This window comes from Megalobrama amblycephala, unplaced genomic scaffold (assembly GCF_018812025.1).
Source record: "Megalobrama amblycephala isolate DHTTF-2021 unplaced genomic scaffold, ASM1881202v1 scaffold775, whole genome shotgun sequence".
Lineage (NCBI taxonomy): Eukaryota > Metazoa > Chordata > Actinopteri > Cypriniformes > Xenocyprididae > Megalobrama > Megalobrama amblycephala.
Genome location: NW_025953553.1, coordinates 193,793 through 209,180, shown reverse-complemented (window position 1 = coordinate 209,180; position 15,388 = coordinate 193,793). Strand labels below are relative to the sequence as shown.

The following is a 15,388-nucleotide window of genomic DNA, read 5'->3' as shown; positions in this document are numbered from 1 at the left end:
CAGGGTTAACAGGGCCCGGAGTGGCCAAGGCTAGAATGTTTTGGACCAGGCTAAGGGGTATCAAATAGTAGGGGATCCTCCCCATGGCTAAGTTATCGATTGAGGAACTTATTTCCCTTAGCATATCGGTCATGAGTGTAGTTAGGAGTTGTATTTGGGCTAAATCGCTTTGCACGACCGAAAATAGGGTGTTGATGGATTTTATCGTTTGATTGAGAAGGGTGCTATGGGTGTTTAAGATTGTGATAGTCCCGTTCAAGGATTTCCCGAAGGTTTGCAGGGCCTGGCTCTGCACTGAGAGCTGTTGTCGTATTACAGGCATTTCGGCCTGTATTTCGCCCACATGCCGTCTAACGGTGGCCAAATTTACAGCATTAGCGGTGCTCACGCCTATGTTAAACAGAGTTCCTACAGCCACCGCAGCCCCAAGTAGGGCGCCCAAAAATCGTTTGGGACGCCGGTTGTATCCGCTTAATTCAGCCTGGGTTACAGTCATTTTCTGCAGTTGTTGCAGCATGTGGTTCACATCTGCCTGGGCATGGCCAAGGATCTCCCTAGTCCAACGGCTTCCGGCCCAGGTGGTTTGAGCGGCTGTGGGGGTGTAGTGAGCTCTGACAACATCACGGGGGTTGAGTCTGACATAAACCCTTTGAGTGTAGGTTTTGCAATTCGTTATCAATAACCCCAGTTGTTCACGGAGTACTATCCCTGACGCTGGTCCAGGTGACGCAACTTCTGGCTGGGGCATGACCCCAAGTATGCAGAGACACAAGGCAGCGAATTTGAGCATCTCCCTGGTAATAGAGCAGAGAAGAGGAACAATTAGCACCGAAGATCATGATTTGGTAGGCTCACCTTCATTAGTTGGCAACGGGTTTTACGACAAACTCTAACGCTTTTGGTGAAGAGTAGTCAATCCTATTTTGGGATCTGAATCAGTTACGGGATTTTCCTGATGAGGGGAAGAGGGCAATGATAGTGAAAGAGGAGAAGGGAATGCATAAGGAGAGAGACAAGAAAACACAAAGAGACACAAGGACACTGAGTTTACGAGAGCAAAGTGAGTGTCACATGTGTGGCAACTCCTTTCTACTAGAGGTTGTCACTAGCAGTGCTGTGGAGGAGCGTGTGTAAGTGTTGTGTAAAACAAAACCAGAAAAATAAAAGCAAAAACTTTCCCTAAAATGACAAGTCATTAGTGTGGTGTAGAGTATGGGATTGTCGGTCTGTGTCAGTGGGTTTGAACCTCCCCCTTTTCCTGTCGGTTGGAACCTTGGTGCCTCTTTATCTGGTTCCGATGGACCCATCGAAGGACAGGCTCGTTGCGGCCTTGTCTGATTTTGATTCGGTAGGCGACAGGTGAGAGCTTGTCCACAATCTCATGTGGTCCTGTCCAGTGAGGTAGGAATTTCTTTGACAGGCGATGGGGAGCTTTCTGCCTCGGCTGGGCAAAGCTGTAGTACCACACTTTGTCTCCGACATTGAGTTCTTGGTAAGAGGCCTTTTTGTCGTAGTAGGCTTTACGACCTTCCGCGCTTCTCTGGAGGTTTTGTTGTGCGAAGGCGAAAGTCGCTCTTAGGTGCTGATGCAACTCTTCCAGATACTGGTGAGTGGTGTAGGCGGTGACAAGGTTCATGTCACCAGGTTGGTACAGCAGGTGTAGCGGTAGTGTCATTTGTCGCCCTGTCATCATTTCGAATGGGGCTACTCCGGTAGACCTGTGAGGGGTGGCCCTGATGGCCATCAGTACCAGAGGGAGCTTGATATCCCAATCCTTTTGGTTGGCGGACACATACTTCTTCAACATGCTTGCCACTGTCTTGTTGGCCCGTTCGACCTGCCCTGAGGAAATTGGATGATGGCTTATGTGAAGCTTGGCCTGTATGCCCAGGAGTTTCCATACATCCTGCATAACCTCAGCGGTGAAGTGGGTTCCTCGGTCAGAGTTGACTCTTAGAGGCAGTCCAAATCTTGAGAAGATGTGGTTCATTAACAGGCAGGCTGTTGTTTCTGCTGTATCGTTGGGAGCTGGGAGACACTCTACCCACTTTGTGAATTCGCAAACCACGGTGAGGAAGTATTTGTTACCCCGTGTTGACCGTGGCAGGGGTCCTACCCAATCTATTTGGAGGTCCGACCATGGGAAGGTCATTCCTTTCTGTTGTAGTGGTGCTCTGTGGTTTGGGTTTGCCGGTTGGAACTGGCAACACACCAGGCATCCTTTTACGTATTCCGTCACATCTTGCTTCATGCCAGGCCAATATGCTACTTGTTTGAGCGTTTCATAGGTGGCCTTGGCGCCATGGTGTCCAGCGCATGGTGCATCGTGGGCGTGTGTCAGCATTATCCCCCTTTGGCTCTGAGGAACTACAAGCTTTGGCGCAGTTAGGGGCTCAGGGACATATGTGAGAACGCCGTCCTTGAGATGCAGCATGTGCTTGATTGAGTGAAGGTGGCGGAGATCAGAGGAATTGGATAGGTCGGAGGTGGAAATGGGATGAGTTATTGGGTCGGAAATGTGAGCGATAATGGTTTGCAGCGTTGGATCCGACGCTTGGAGGGTGAGGAGATCATCCGCAGTGAACTGAGGTGAGAGTTCAACATGGGAGGAGGCGGGGGTTTGCGCGCCAACGGCGTGCTGGCGGCGGGTTATGGCTGCAACTGAAGGGTTGGGTGGGAGGGATGGGAATTTCCAAGGCTCTCCATGTGATGCACCAGCTTTGGCAAGGGCATCGGTTTGGTCATTGAGATCTTTGTCTTGCCCTGGTTGGCGTGAATGACCACAGACCTTTTTCCAGTAGATGATCATGTCATGTGTGGTGACAATGGCATCGCATGCTTGGAAAAGTTCCTGATGTTTGACAGGCTTGTTGTTAGCTGTCTTGAATCCGTTCTGTTTCCATCCAGCTAGATGGCATGTGAAACTTAGACGGGCATAGTTCGAGTCAGTACATATCAGGAGTTCTTTGATGTTGTGGGAGGCAGCCAGTTGTAGGGTGATGAGGATGGCTGCTATCTCTGCATATTGAGATGAGTGAGGGCCTAACTTGAACTGTTGTGGTGGGCAAGGGTCATTGTTGAGCCAGACCACGCCTGCTCCCGCTTTCAAGTTGCCTTGTTGATTGTAGGAGCAGCCATCGACATATGCTGTGGGCATGCCTTCACACACATTCTCCTTGAAATACCTATAGTTTGTCAGTTGCGGTGGTGCCGGTTCTTTGGCTTCTGCTGAGGTATTCAGCGTGTCTGTTGAACAGCTCTGACAGGCTGCTAGCCCGTTTCCCAGTGAGGATTTGTGGTTTTGGGCATATCTTGCCTCGACGTCTCGTCCTTGGAGCGTCATTAACCATGTAGCTATGCGGGCGTTGGTTACCACGCCATCCCTGATTCGTTGGCTGTTGAGGAAGGTCACTGGTTGGTGACACGTTTCAATGATAACCTTCTGAGCTCCGATGTAGTTGGAGAAACGCTGAATGGCCCATACAGTGCAAAGCAAGGCTTTTTCGCAGTCTGAGTATTTGCATTCTGGGGGAAGCAAGGTTTTGCTGGCATAAGCGACCACCCGTTTGTCTTTGTCGTGGAGCTGGTACAGACCTGCACTGAGGCAATGATTGGAGAATCCAGCTTCCAGATAGAATTCTTTTCCTGGGTCGGGGTAGGCCAGGCATGGGGCGGAGCACAGGCGTTGTTTGAGCTCGCTCATGGCTGTGTCCTGGGCTTCCGACCAAACAAAGGGTTTGTCCTTCTTCAGGAGGGAAGTCAGTGGTCGTGCGATGTCAGCATAGTTCTCGATGAACTGTCGTGAGTAGTTGCACACTCCCAGAAAACTTCGTAGCTCAGAGATGTTAGTGGGCGTCTTTATGTTTTGTATTGCTTGTGTACGGCTGGACTGCGGCTCAATGCCGCCTCGTCCGACGAGCAAGCCAACATAATTTACCTTGGTTTTACACCATTGTCCTTTGTGGAGGGCAATTTTCGCTCCTGCTGTTGTCAGCTGGTTCAGGACATGGTCAATTTCTTTGAGGTGGTCTGCCACATTGTTGCTTTTCATAAGGATATCGTCAACATAAATGAGGTTGCCTCTGGCTCTGGCATCGGGGCAAGCTTTGTTCAGAAAGATGTTGAATTCAGCTGGGGAGTTGGCATAGCCGAAGGGGCACCTTGTGAAGGTGAATTGTCGATTGCCAAAGGTGAACGCCAACTTGTGTTGGTCATCCGGGTGGACAGGGATTGTCCAAAATCCTGAGGCGACGTCCAGTGTGGATAGGATCGTGGAGCCTTTGATTTTGGGAATCTCTTGGTCCAATTGAGTCATAGGCCATCGCGATAAGGGAACTTGCTGGTTCAATTTGCGATAGTCAATGGTGGGCCGCCATTTGCCGTTTGGCTTTAGGACTGGCCATATCGGGGCGGAGTAGGTGCTGTTGCAGGGTCGGATGACCCCCTTTTGTAGCATGGAGTCAATGATATCTTGCGATCCTTGGCGATCCATTTCACTGTGGAGGGCATCCGCCTCGCTCAGGATTTGTTGGACTTGTGCATTGAACCCAGCGTAGGGTTCCTCTGAGTCATTTGAGGGACTGTGGGCCTTGACAGTCAGTTCTACAGGTGACTCTGTTGCAGTCTGTGTTGACACAGCGTAGACAGCGAGGTGAGTGTCATCTGTAAGTTCTGATCGGCAGACACTTTCTTTAGGCACCGGCAGAATAGAAGTGATGGTGATGATCTCATGGGGCTTTGTGCAAGTTACGGTGTTGTGGCATTCATCTGACATTAGTTCAACTGGTATGTGGCCGATGACAGGAACTGTCAGTTCAAAGTCATGGAACGCCTGGTTGATGAGCCATCCCAGGTGACTGGCTTTTGGCACATTGATGTCTTTGGCCGTACAGATGTTGAACAACACATACACAGACACATACACAGAAGATACACAGATTTGCCCAGATCGAAGATTCTTGAGGTTGACTGAAGATGTCAATTGGTGTGACAAGGGAGCCCATATGACGTCATTCACGGTGTCAACGCAGGCGTTGAGACGGACCATGATGTCTGCTCCTATGTAGATGTCATGAGGCAGGTTGGGGACAACCAGGAAGTAGTGACTCAAGAGTCTGTCATTCCATCGTATGTCTGCAGCACAGACGATCTTGGAGGTAGCCATAGTTGTTGAACATGGATTGAGAGGGAAGCGGCTATGCTTCAAGACGTGTGGTATGCTCTGATTTGTCTGCTTCAATGTTCTGAAGAGCTTCAGGCTGATAGCTGAGTTTTCAGCCCACAGGGCTAATGCTGCATCAGGCACTGATGTGTCTTGGACATTTATGGCAGTCATGATTCGGAGGGAACCTGAGTCTGACACTTGCAGTGAGCAGAGGAATGGGTCTTGGTTCTTGTTGCTTGAAGTGGAACTTGCTCTTGACTTTGAACTTGCATCGTCAGTCAGTGGATGGGGGGCGGTGTCTGTGGCTTGACACTGCAATTCGTTCAGGTTTACTGACTGGAGGGGCAGAGGCTCACGGACTTGTGTCCATATCTTCAGGTGTTTGAAGTCTATTAAGGGTTCAAAGCGGTTAAGCAGGTCTTTCCCAATGAGGAGAGGATATGTGTTGAGTGGTGAGACGTATACTGGGTGAACAAGGTTCATTGGTCCCACCGTTAGGTGAATTGGGGCCACATGTTTTAGTTGTAGGCCTGTGTGGGAATATGCTTGGAGGTTCAGCTCACACCTTTGAAGTTTGAAGGTTCCGTTAGACCTTTTTGTTCTGTTTTGGACTTCTTCAAGGAGTTCTGTTGACATTAGGGTGATGTCAGCTCCAGTGTCGAGGAGGGCTTCGACCTTGATGTGTTGTTCGATGATAATGGAGAGGTAAAACTTTCTTGCGATACCTTTCTCAATGAGATCACCTAGGAGTTGGGGGACTGGAGTTTGGGATGAGAGAGGTAGGCTGCCAGCATTTATTTCGTTTTCTTCGGAGGAGTGGCAGATGACCAAGACAGCACTTTCAGGAACTGGAGTGATTTCAACAGCAGGTGTTTGTTGGACACTGCTGTGATCTGACCCATCAGGTGTTGGATCAGTTTCTGTCTGTTTTGCAGGATGTTCAGGTGGGATTTCTTGTCCGTTTGAAGTTATGGTGCTTGTGGTTCTCTGAGAGAGAGATGAGGTGCTGTTCTCTGAGGTGTGTTGAGTCAGGTGGTCGCTGCCATCTCGTCCGGCCGCTAGTCAGGATGAATCTGGTTTCGCTTTCTCTTCCCACTTCCGGTCATCCTCCTTTCGTTGGAAGAACTCTTTCATCATTATTTTCATCAGCTCTTGAGAGTCAAAACAAGATGAAGTCTTTTGTTCTGATATGGATTCATTTTGAGCTCTGTCAGCTTGGAATCTTTGTGAGTTTTTCCGTCGATTCCTTGGGCTGGTTGCTCCAGGGTGTGTTTGTCGTTTTCCCTTGGATTCCCATGAGCCTTTTCCTCTGGTGTTTCCAAATGAGCTTGGGTGATTCCAGGTTTTCTCCCAATGACTCTCATGAGGTCTTGATCGGTTCCATGAATTTTCCCAGTGACGTCCAGGTGAGCGTTGTCGTCCACGTGGTCCATCCCAGCGGTTGTCTCTCTGTTTAGGTCGAGTACCAGTGTGGGAGTCCCACTCTCTGTTGGACGAAGATGCATTCCACTCTTTGGGTGTCGGCTTGGCAATGTCTTGACACTGGGTGCCCTCTAGGGCCAGCCCTTGACTCTGTGTGTTGAAGTCAAGAACTGTGGTGGTTTTGGTGCCCTTTTCTAAGGCCATCTTCTGTTTGCAGTAGGCTTTGTGCGCCAAGTCTCTTAACTGTTGAGCACTCATTGTGCGTGGACAGGCAAGGACGCCAAGATGGTGGCTCACCCCAGGATGGAGGTTTCTCAGGAAGAGAGTTTTGAAGTTCAATTCCTCCTCCATGCTCTGTTCGTTGCGAGACCCGAAGTATGCTAGCCTGAGTCGGCTATAGAAGACTTGAGGAGTTTCGTGACGACCTTGTTTTGTTTCCAGGGCAGCCACTAGTCCTCGTTCTGACTCAGGGTCGGCAAACTCTTTGATGAGAGCTTCTCGGAGCAGGTGGTAATCAGTCTTTGTGTGGGCAGGCTGCCGGTCCAGGAAGCTGCGCACTTCAGAGCTGGATGTGGCTCTGAGCAAATAAAGTCTATCTTTGTCAGTGACATTGGGTCTCATCTCCAGATGGAAGTCAATATCTTGCAGATAACTCTGAACATTTGGACTACCTGGCACATTTGGAGTGAATTTGCCAATGTTTCTAGCAAGCTTGTCAAGGTCTCTGAGGTCCAAGCCATGAGATGATCTGTGGCTGGCTGGAGCACGTTCTTTTAGCTTAGTGAGGAGGTAGGATTCTTCGGAGGGAGCAGGTGACTGTTTTGGCACTGCCCCCTTCTGATCATGTGCCAGTCCAGGAACAGGGGAGCCGGTCCTGCTTGGCAAAGGTGACGTCGGTGTCCGATGTGTTCTTGACGGCTCACAGCGCAATTCATATGCATGCTTGAGTTCCTCTTTAATACTGTCAGACTCTTCTTTGATGTAGTCAAGCTGTTGTTTTAGGCGGCTGACCTCATTTCTTGACTCATTCAGGTGAGTTTCGAGAGCTTTAATTCGGCTGTTCTTGTCTCTGAAGTCAGCCTTTGCTTTTTCCAGTAGCTGTTCTGCGTATTGTAGCTTGTCGGAGAGGTCAGCGTAGTCTGCTCTGCCTCGTTCCATTTCTTGCGTAGTAGCTGCTAGGGTCTCTTTTAGCCTGTTGATCTCCTCTTTTGCGCCTTGTTCCACTTCATCAGGCCCTTCTCGTCGTTCCTGAGCCTCCAGCTCCAGCTGTTCGATGCGCCGTTGTGCATGTGTCAGCTCCTGCTGGCGATGGGCGGCTTGCCTGTCGCTCAGTTTGAGGGTGGCGATGAGTGTGTGGCTTAAGGAGCCGGTGATCTTGGCTAGTTCTTTGTGACTGTAGCTCTGACTTGGGTCTTGTTTCATGAGGCTTGTTATGTTGTCATCCAGCTGGTCCTGTGTCTGATGCTTTAGTGTTTCAGCGGCCTTAGGTAGGAGGCTGTCTGTTACAACACTTAGCCAGGTCTCCAGATCCTTCCAGTGTCCAGCAGGGTCTGTTGTGCGAGACATGTTTGGCACCGCGAGGGAGATCTAAACCCGAAACTGACACAGACCTTGAAGAAAAGAACAAAACAAAACAAAGCAAAACAAAACAAAGCAGGGCAAATCAAAGGTGTAAGTGTGCAATGTCAACTGTGAGTTAATGGGAATGAGTAATGAGTGTGTAAATGTGCAGGTAAGACTGGTTCTCAACTGTGGTCCTCTCGTGGATGTGCTTCTAACTCGGAGTCTCTGCGAAAAGAATCAGTAAGCACACACAGATAGCACAGCTAGAGAACAGCAGAAGAAAAGAAGAGCACGAAACAAACAGAATAGCATTTAGCAAAAAGCAGAATAATAATGGGGTGCTTCCAGTTTCCCTATAAAATGAAGTTTTGTCTTTAACACTGTTTGCAGAATGAGTTTTGTAAAATTTAATTTTAGAAGGATGGTTCTAGACAGGGGTTTTGAAAAGGATTTCAAAGTACCAGGACTGTGATTGTTATTAAAATTCCCTTCGGGGCGAAAGAAAAACAATAACAATGACAGTATTGGTTTCTCAGCTATAGGATTGACAACCATGCACCACTTAAAGCGTTTCTAGACGCGTGCTCTGGGTTTATGGACGCCTAACAGTCTCCTTGTTGACCTGCTCGAGCCTAGGCTGGGTAGGATAACAGGATGAGGAGGGAAGGTAAAGTGAGTGTCATACTATTTTAAAAGAAGTGTTCCGTTTCCCAAATATTTGTTAAATATTTCTCAAACACTCTGCTTTTATGACTTTCACAGGTACAAATCCAAAACCAGCAGCAGTAGTCAAACCAGAAGAGGACAACTGAGAGAGAGAGAGAGAGAGAGAGAGAGAGAGAGAGAGAGAAAGAGAGAAGAAGAAAGAGAGTGAAGTTTTGCTCCCAAAATTTGGAAAAATTACAGGGTTGACAGAGTGGTGGCGCTAGGGAGTCGCTACACCTAGGGGATTAGCTTGCTGCTCTAGCAGGACAAGTTAACTGACCCAAGTATTGAGGGAGACCCCAAAATTTTCCTTTAAATAAATGAATTAAATCAAAGACTGAGGGAGTGAAAGTCTGAGACTAAACTTTATTTTAAATGAAATTTTGAATTCAGATTTGGAAGTTGTGAATTAAAATTGTAATGGGTTCAGCATTAAACATTGAGAGCAATTATAATCAAATTAATCAATCAAGTATCACCTGAATTGGGGAAGCCCAAATCCTAATTAATGACTAGTGAAATTAAAATTTCAAAGCAATAATGATTAGTTAATGATTAAAATTGCCAGATGTTTGTAAGCAACTACCATTAAATTAATCCACAAATATCCATACCATATGAAAGCTAAACTGAAATTGATTATGAACTTGATTTCCAATTAAAATTGAAATCGAATTAAAGTTTCCAATCAAAAATTCATATTCCCAGATGTCATTAAAGTCAATAAGAGCAATTACAAATAACATAAAATGTCATTAAAAGTAATTAGGACGATTGCTACTAAAACAAAACAGTGTTTAACTGACAAGAGTAAATTTAGGAGAGAGAACTCTCAAACAAATGATATTAAAAACCAGGTTTATTAAATTTAACATTTGTCACGTTCTCTCAAATGGGAGGAGATGAGAAAAGGTAAGATGTGTAAATTAGACAGAGAGGGAGGTGAAAGCACTAGAGTGAATTACAGTTCAGTAAGAAAGAAGTCATTCCAACATTGCAACATTGCATTCAGACCACAAAATGCTATGCTAGCCACTAGCCCTTTAGCAATGCTACTAGCTTTACATAGACTGTAATGCAACCGTGCTAGATTTAGCTAGCTCAGCTTGTGCTAAGCTTTGTTTACACACAGTTGAATATGGCGCTGGCAGACTGCGCATGCGCACTTAAAGGTTACCCGGGAAAGGTTTCTTAGGGCTTCCGGGTTACAGCTGTCACTGTCGTGGTGACCGTGACGCACCACAAAGAATACCCTTGTTCTATACTCTTTGCATGTTCGTTATCTGTGTGCAAAATCACATTAATCATTGAACTGACAGCGCAGTTCACATTGACCCATTCAGCTTCAGTGCTGAACAACCCCCACACGTTAGAGTGAGGCACATTAATCCACAGATTTTTCTGCAATTAATAATAGTAACATTACTGAGATCTCGGCGATCTGAATTATTCGTGTCAGTTTCTGGACACGCAACAACATGCAGGATTTACTGCAACAAATTACTTGATCAAGAATTTTGAGCGGATATAGGCGGCACATTAGGTAGCTACTCTCTAATGTGACCATGCAGGGATTTTAGCTTAGTTGAAATAACATTGGAACACGCAATATTATCCACTATAGCTAAGGCCTTAAAGAACAAAGCAAGGAACACGCTCACTCTGTCCTGGTGCGCTCTCAGGCGACTTTCCTTTTGTCTTGGCAGACAATCTTAGATTCATTTACTGCAGTTTTAACAACAACAACAACAAAACGTACAGACAAACAACTCGAGTTCAGATTTCATTCATCCACAGCGCCTTATGTGCAATCATTGTTATGACAATCAAAAAGCCTCGTTTCTGTTTCTAATCTGTCTTCCGGATCAAGAAAAGATACAATCACACAAGTTACTTGTTTTGTGTACAAATTAGATTAAACTGCCCGCATTCTCCACCATTATGTAAGGACTTAGCCTATTTATTAGCTCAATTTAATTGTTACAGGGAATAAGAATTGAATCAACTGTAAATGATTCACTGTAAATGATTCAGGATTAATATTTAACACTTCATCAATTATTCGTCCAGCGAAAATTGAGGTTAGAGTATTTTACCAATTCTGGATAAAATATTATTCTGCGGCCAACAGTAACAATATTTTATTATGATTATTGTTATTATTGTAATTATTATATTATAAGCAAGAGGTAACTTGATCTTTGAGTTTAAGACAGTAATTTGATACACAGCACAAGAAACTCGTATATGTGAAAATCAAAACAAGATTTATTGACTACTTCTAATGATTACAGGAAACTAAGGCTAAACACACACACACACACACACATACATACATGCACACATACATTTGCGGAGTTGATGAGTTATGAAAAGTCCCAAGTTCAGTGCTAACTTAACTCATAACCTGAGGAAAATCACAAAAGCAGAGCTTTGGCTTGATTCTTTAGGTTTAAAGGAGTTTCACCAGTTTCCAGCAAGAGAGAGAGAAGTTTGCTTGTACCTGCGTTTGCTGTGACAGCTGAGGTAATCGGGTTGTTCCGTGACTCGTGTACAGCGGAATCCCGTTCTGGATTGGCTGTCTTTCAGGTGACGTCTTCTCGGGAAAGCCCTGTGGGTTGCGCGGAAGCTTTGAAGGATGCTGCTGGCTGAGCGTCTGGCTTGAGCGGCTCTCTTCTTGGGAGACTTTGGTCAGATATTTCACGAAGTGTTTTGGAGTCTGGATGTGACGGCTGTCGAATGATCAGCGGCGCAGCTCGTGGTTGAAGTCGGGTGTTCGATGGAAAATCAGCCCCGGTCAATCAGTTATCAATGACCCATGCGACTTTTCCGCCGTGGTCAAAGTAGCGGTGTTTCGGCTACCGGCTTCTGACCGATTTCGAGCGATTTCTGACCGACTTCTGGCTTCCAGCTTCTGACATTAGCTTGTTCGGACAGCATAGTTTTAAGGGAGCGATCCTCCAATGAGACGTTGCTACGGAGATTAGACACGCCTCGTCTATTGTCTATTGATCACATCGTGTGATATCTGCAGAACATTCTCCTGTTTTATTAACAACAATATAAAGTTTCTTAATATTTTCCTGATACTGAATTTCAATGTTTAATTCACACAGAATTACAGAGAATTATAAATTCTGCATTTAGAACTCAAACATGGCACACTTCTTACACACATATTACTAGACTGACCTAATTAAAACAATGATTACAATAATGCATTTGAAGAAAACCCACATATTGAATACATTGAATAGACATGTTAGTAATTACATCATGGCATGTATTATTCTGTATATAGTTAATACTTTAAGTAATCGACAATTGTCCCTTTTGAGATTCAAGATTGAGTCCTTAAGCATAGTTTAAACTTTGACCGGAGTCACGAGTGACCGGGTCACGATGGACGGTCAACACAAGGGAGGTATTGATAGGACAGATTCGTCTTTAAATCCGTTGATGGGTCTTTTCCTGTTCCGTCCGATAATACAAGAGGGTTTTGTGAGAGAATCAATAGATTTAATGTGATCAGATCCACGTGATGGGTTCTGATTAGTTTATTGCTGATGAGCTAAGAAGTCCTTTAGACAGAGTCCTTTGTTAAAAGAAGTCACGTCATCACTTCAGGAAATGGATCTTTTGGACCAAATGAAGCTTTGTTCAATCATGCCTCTGGCTGATGAAGCCATTTGGTAACGTCTGTCGAACGAGTCCCTACAGTGACATGGAAAGCAATATTTTAACCCTTAAATTACCTCAGCACGAGCCCTCTGATGAGACAATGCATACTGAGACGGCTGCCACCCGTAATGATGATGACGTAGCTGGGGACGAGGTCATAAATGAGGTGTTAAGCAATGTACCGCAGAGGAGTCTAAAAAATATCAAATACATCATGGATAAAATGTCCAAAGCCAAGCAGTTGTCTTCATGGACAGACTCTAGGAGAATTTGTTTTTAAAGGAAAAACGATTGAAGGATCACATATGTTAGATCTACTGAAGCATATAACACAGCCTCACCATATTCGTGATGATCACAGACCAGAGGGGTGGCACGAATTTCTGGAGGCATTTGCAAATTTAAAAATCCCTTTCTCGACAATAAGCAATCATCACGTTAGACGAACAATCGAATCTATTAAAAGAGGAACACCTACAAGAGACCCGGGTGCCACACCAAAAACATCGCTGAAGAAACGTCGGACGCAAAAGTGGCCGTATAACCAACCGTCGAACATTTCAGGCGATAATGTGTTTAATTCACCGACGCTGGGTGCAAGTCAATGGATGAGTTTTTAGTCGTTATAAATGTTAATTTAAATGTATATGTATGCTTATTTAAATGTATGTGAATGATTATTTAAATGTATGTGAGTGTTTATTTAGATGTATATGGATGTTTATTTAAATGTATGTGATTTACGATAATAAAGGAACGTGAGAAAAGATTTGTTTTATGATTTCATTTATTCATCACACATACACATTATGATACATTTTTTACCATTATTCATTTACACAAACATCAATTAATAAGATTGAAACATATGCCCGGACTGCACACACTGTATACATTTAAAGGTCTTATCACTACAGATGACCGGCTTCAATTTTTTCACAAAGAGAGAAACCATTTTGTCATTTTTAAATAAATCATCATAATACATATTCATAATATCATCATAATCATATCCTTTTAATATATGATACAGAAAAAACACACAATGTTGTCCGCAGGTGTCTGCAAAGTCATTCTGCACTTGCTTGTTAGAATGCAGGATACGGGAGGAATTGTTTTTAAGGAAATCTTGGAAGGCTGGAGGGAAACGAATAGAGTCTGGTCTATTTCCGAAGCTATCGAAAAAATAGCTTACACCTTCTCTGTGTTATGATACAGACGGCACGGAGGCAGAGGTAAAAGCAAGTATGGTGGTTTATTTGAGAAACAGCAATGAGCAGGTGAGTAAATGGAAGATGGAGAATTCAAATGAGATGATAGAGGTTTGATACTGTCCTTGTGATTGCAGATGGAGGTAGAAGTCGAGGAGATGGAGAATGGCTGACGAGGAACACTCACACACATGGAAGGAGGAACACAGGAGGGGAACTGGAGACAACGGAGCGATAGGGATCGCTGGTGGCAGGTAAGTAGCAGGTAAGTAGCAGGTTGAGTCCTTGAGGTTCGCATACATGAGTCTGTACTACAAACGAGACCGGACAACTGGTGTGTGTGTGAGTGTGGGTTAAATAGTGCTGGTGATTAAGTGACTGATGATATGCAGGTGGTGATGATTAGAATTCCGGTGATTGGGTGCGTGGGTATTGACGGGAGGTGGAGCCTGACGTGTCTGTGACACTCTGCCTACGTAAATAGTGATCCAATGCATACCCGGTCTGTGTGATGGATCTGTATTCGCTATAAAAAATACGGGTAAATCCTTTATCTGTGTTTTGGGGATATGATCGCACGGTAGAACTCCTAAGAAATTAGTGTTGCATACCATCTTGTCTATTATTCTCGTCAACTGCACCGTATTCATTTTCAATAATAGTAGTCCGCAAGCACTTGTCTCCGGTTTGAAATTTCAATAACAGAATCATAAATAGCATAAGCTATAATAGTTATGGTATGTCTGAGGGGCTCTCTGAAGCGCGCTTCCAGACGGATGTTGCCGTTCTGATTAGGGAGACGTGATGACCGCATTCTTCATCAGGAGTCAAGTTAAATGCGTAAAGCGTGTACCCATGAAGAAAATCCTCTCTGTCTATAGCCAGGGACTGATTTTTAAGATGCTTCCCTGTAGCTAAAGCCAGCTGATAAAATTCTCTTACTGCTGATCCGTTGTCGAATTGCGGTTGAAAGGGACGCGATGGAATCTGTACCCCGTCCTTACAAAGCGCCAGGAATTCCAGATTAAAATTTTTAAAAGCAAAAGGATTTCTGTCGTATGCCCCTGAAAAAGCAGCGTTGTCCGTCATGGCCAGAATGATAGATTTTGGTAATGTACCTAGGAATAGATTCTCATGATTAGAGACGCGCGCACCTGCCGGTATAGACAGATTCTTAACGGACACCCTCTCAATCGCGTATTTCGCAGTTGCAGATAAAAGGGCCTGAGCGTGCCCCAGGCGAACAGGTGGCGAGACGGTGATCTTTTTTACAAAAAGGGACGCTGATACTATATCGAGTTTATAAGCGACGTCATTACCAGCCATCAGACAAAATTCATCTTTTGCACGGGTCATTTTAAGACGTACGTCGATTCCCGAAATGAGTAACTTAGACTGAAAAAATATATCTGAATGAATCGGAGCTAATAATTCTACAACGTTACTTGCATTAGTGAATGCTGCCCTCTTTGTCAAGCCGGCGTTCTGGCCTCCCGGGTCTGTGGCGTCCATGGATCCGGCTGTGTCTTTGTAAAAGAGGCCTGCTGTGAAGGTGCTTTCCAGAGTATCTTTACCAAAATTCATAAGAGCTTCGATGATACATCTATAGGGATACGTATTGGAGCTCTGTGAGACTAGACGA

General features: G+C 45.1%; 1 protein-coding gene across 1 annotated transcript; it reads right to left on the bottom strand.

Annotated features, from left to right (window-relative positions):
• Positions 1–6,223: 6,223 nt before the first annotated feature.
• On the bottom strand, positions 6,224–9,804 carry LOC125262165. Its single transcript, XM_048180717.1, has 2 exons — positions 7,515–9,804; positions 6,224–7,460 (listed from the first exon to the last, which is right to left on the bottom strand). The coding sequence occupies exons 1-2, from the start codon at positions 8,150–8,152 to the stop codon at positions 6,227–6,229; spliced, it is 1,872 nt and encodes a 623-aa protein (XP_048036674.1). The 5' UTR covers positions 8,153–9,804; the 3' UTR covers positions 6,224–6,226.
• Between the last annotated feature and the right edge of the window lie 5,584 nt (positions 9,805–15,388).

Coding starts and splice junctions, on each gene's coding strand:
- LOC125262165 (XM_048180717.1), bottom strand. CDS start 8,152: ATGTCTCGCACAACAGACCCTGCTGGACACTGGAAGGATCTGGAGACC. Junction 7,461..7,514: donor CTCAAGCATGCATATGAATT/GCGCTGTGAGCC, acceptor TTTGCCAAGCAG/GACCGGCTCCCCTGTTCCTG.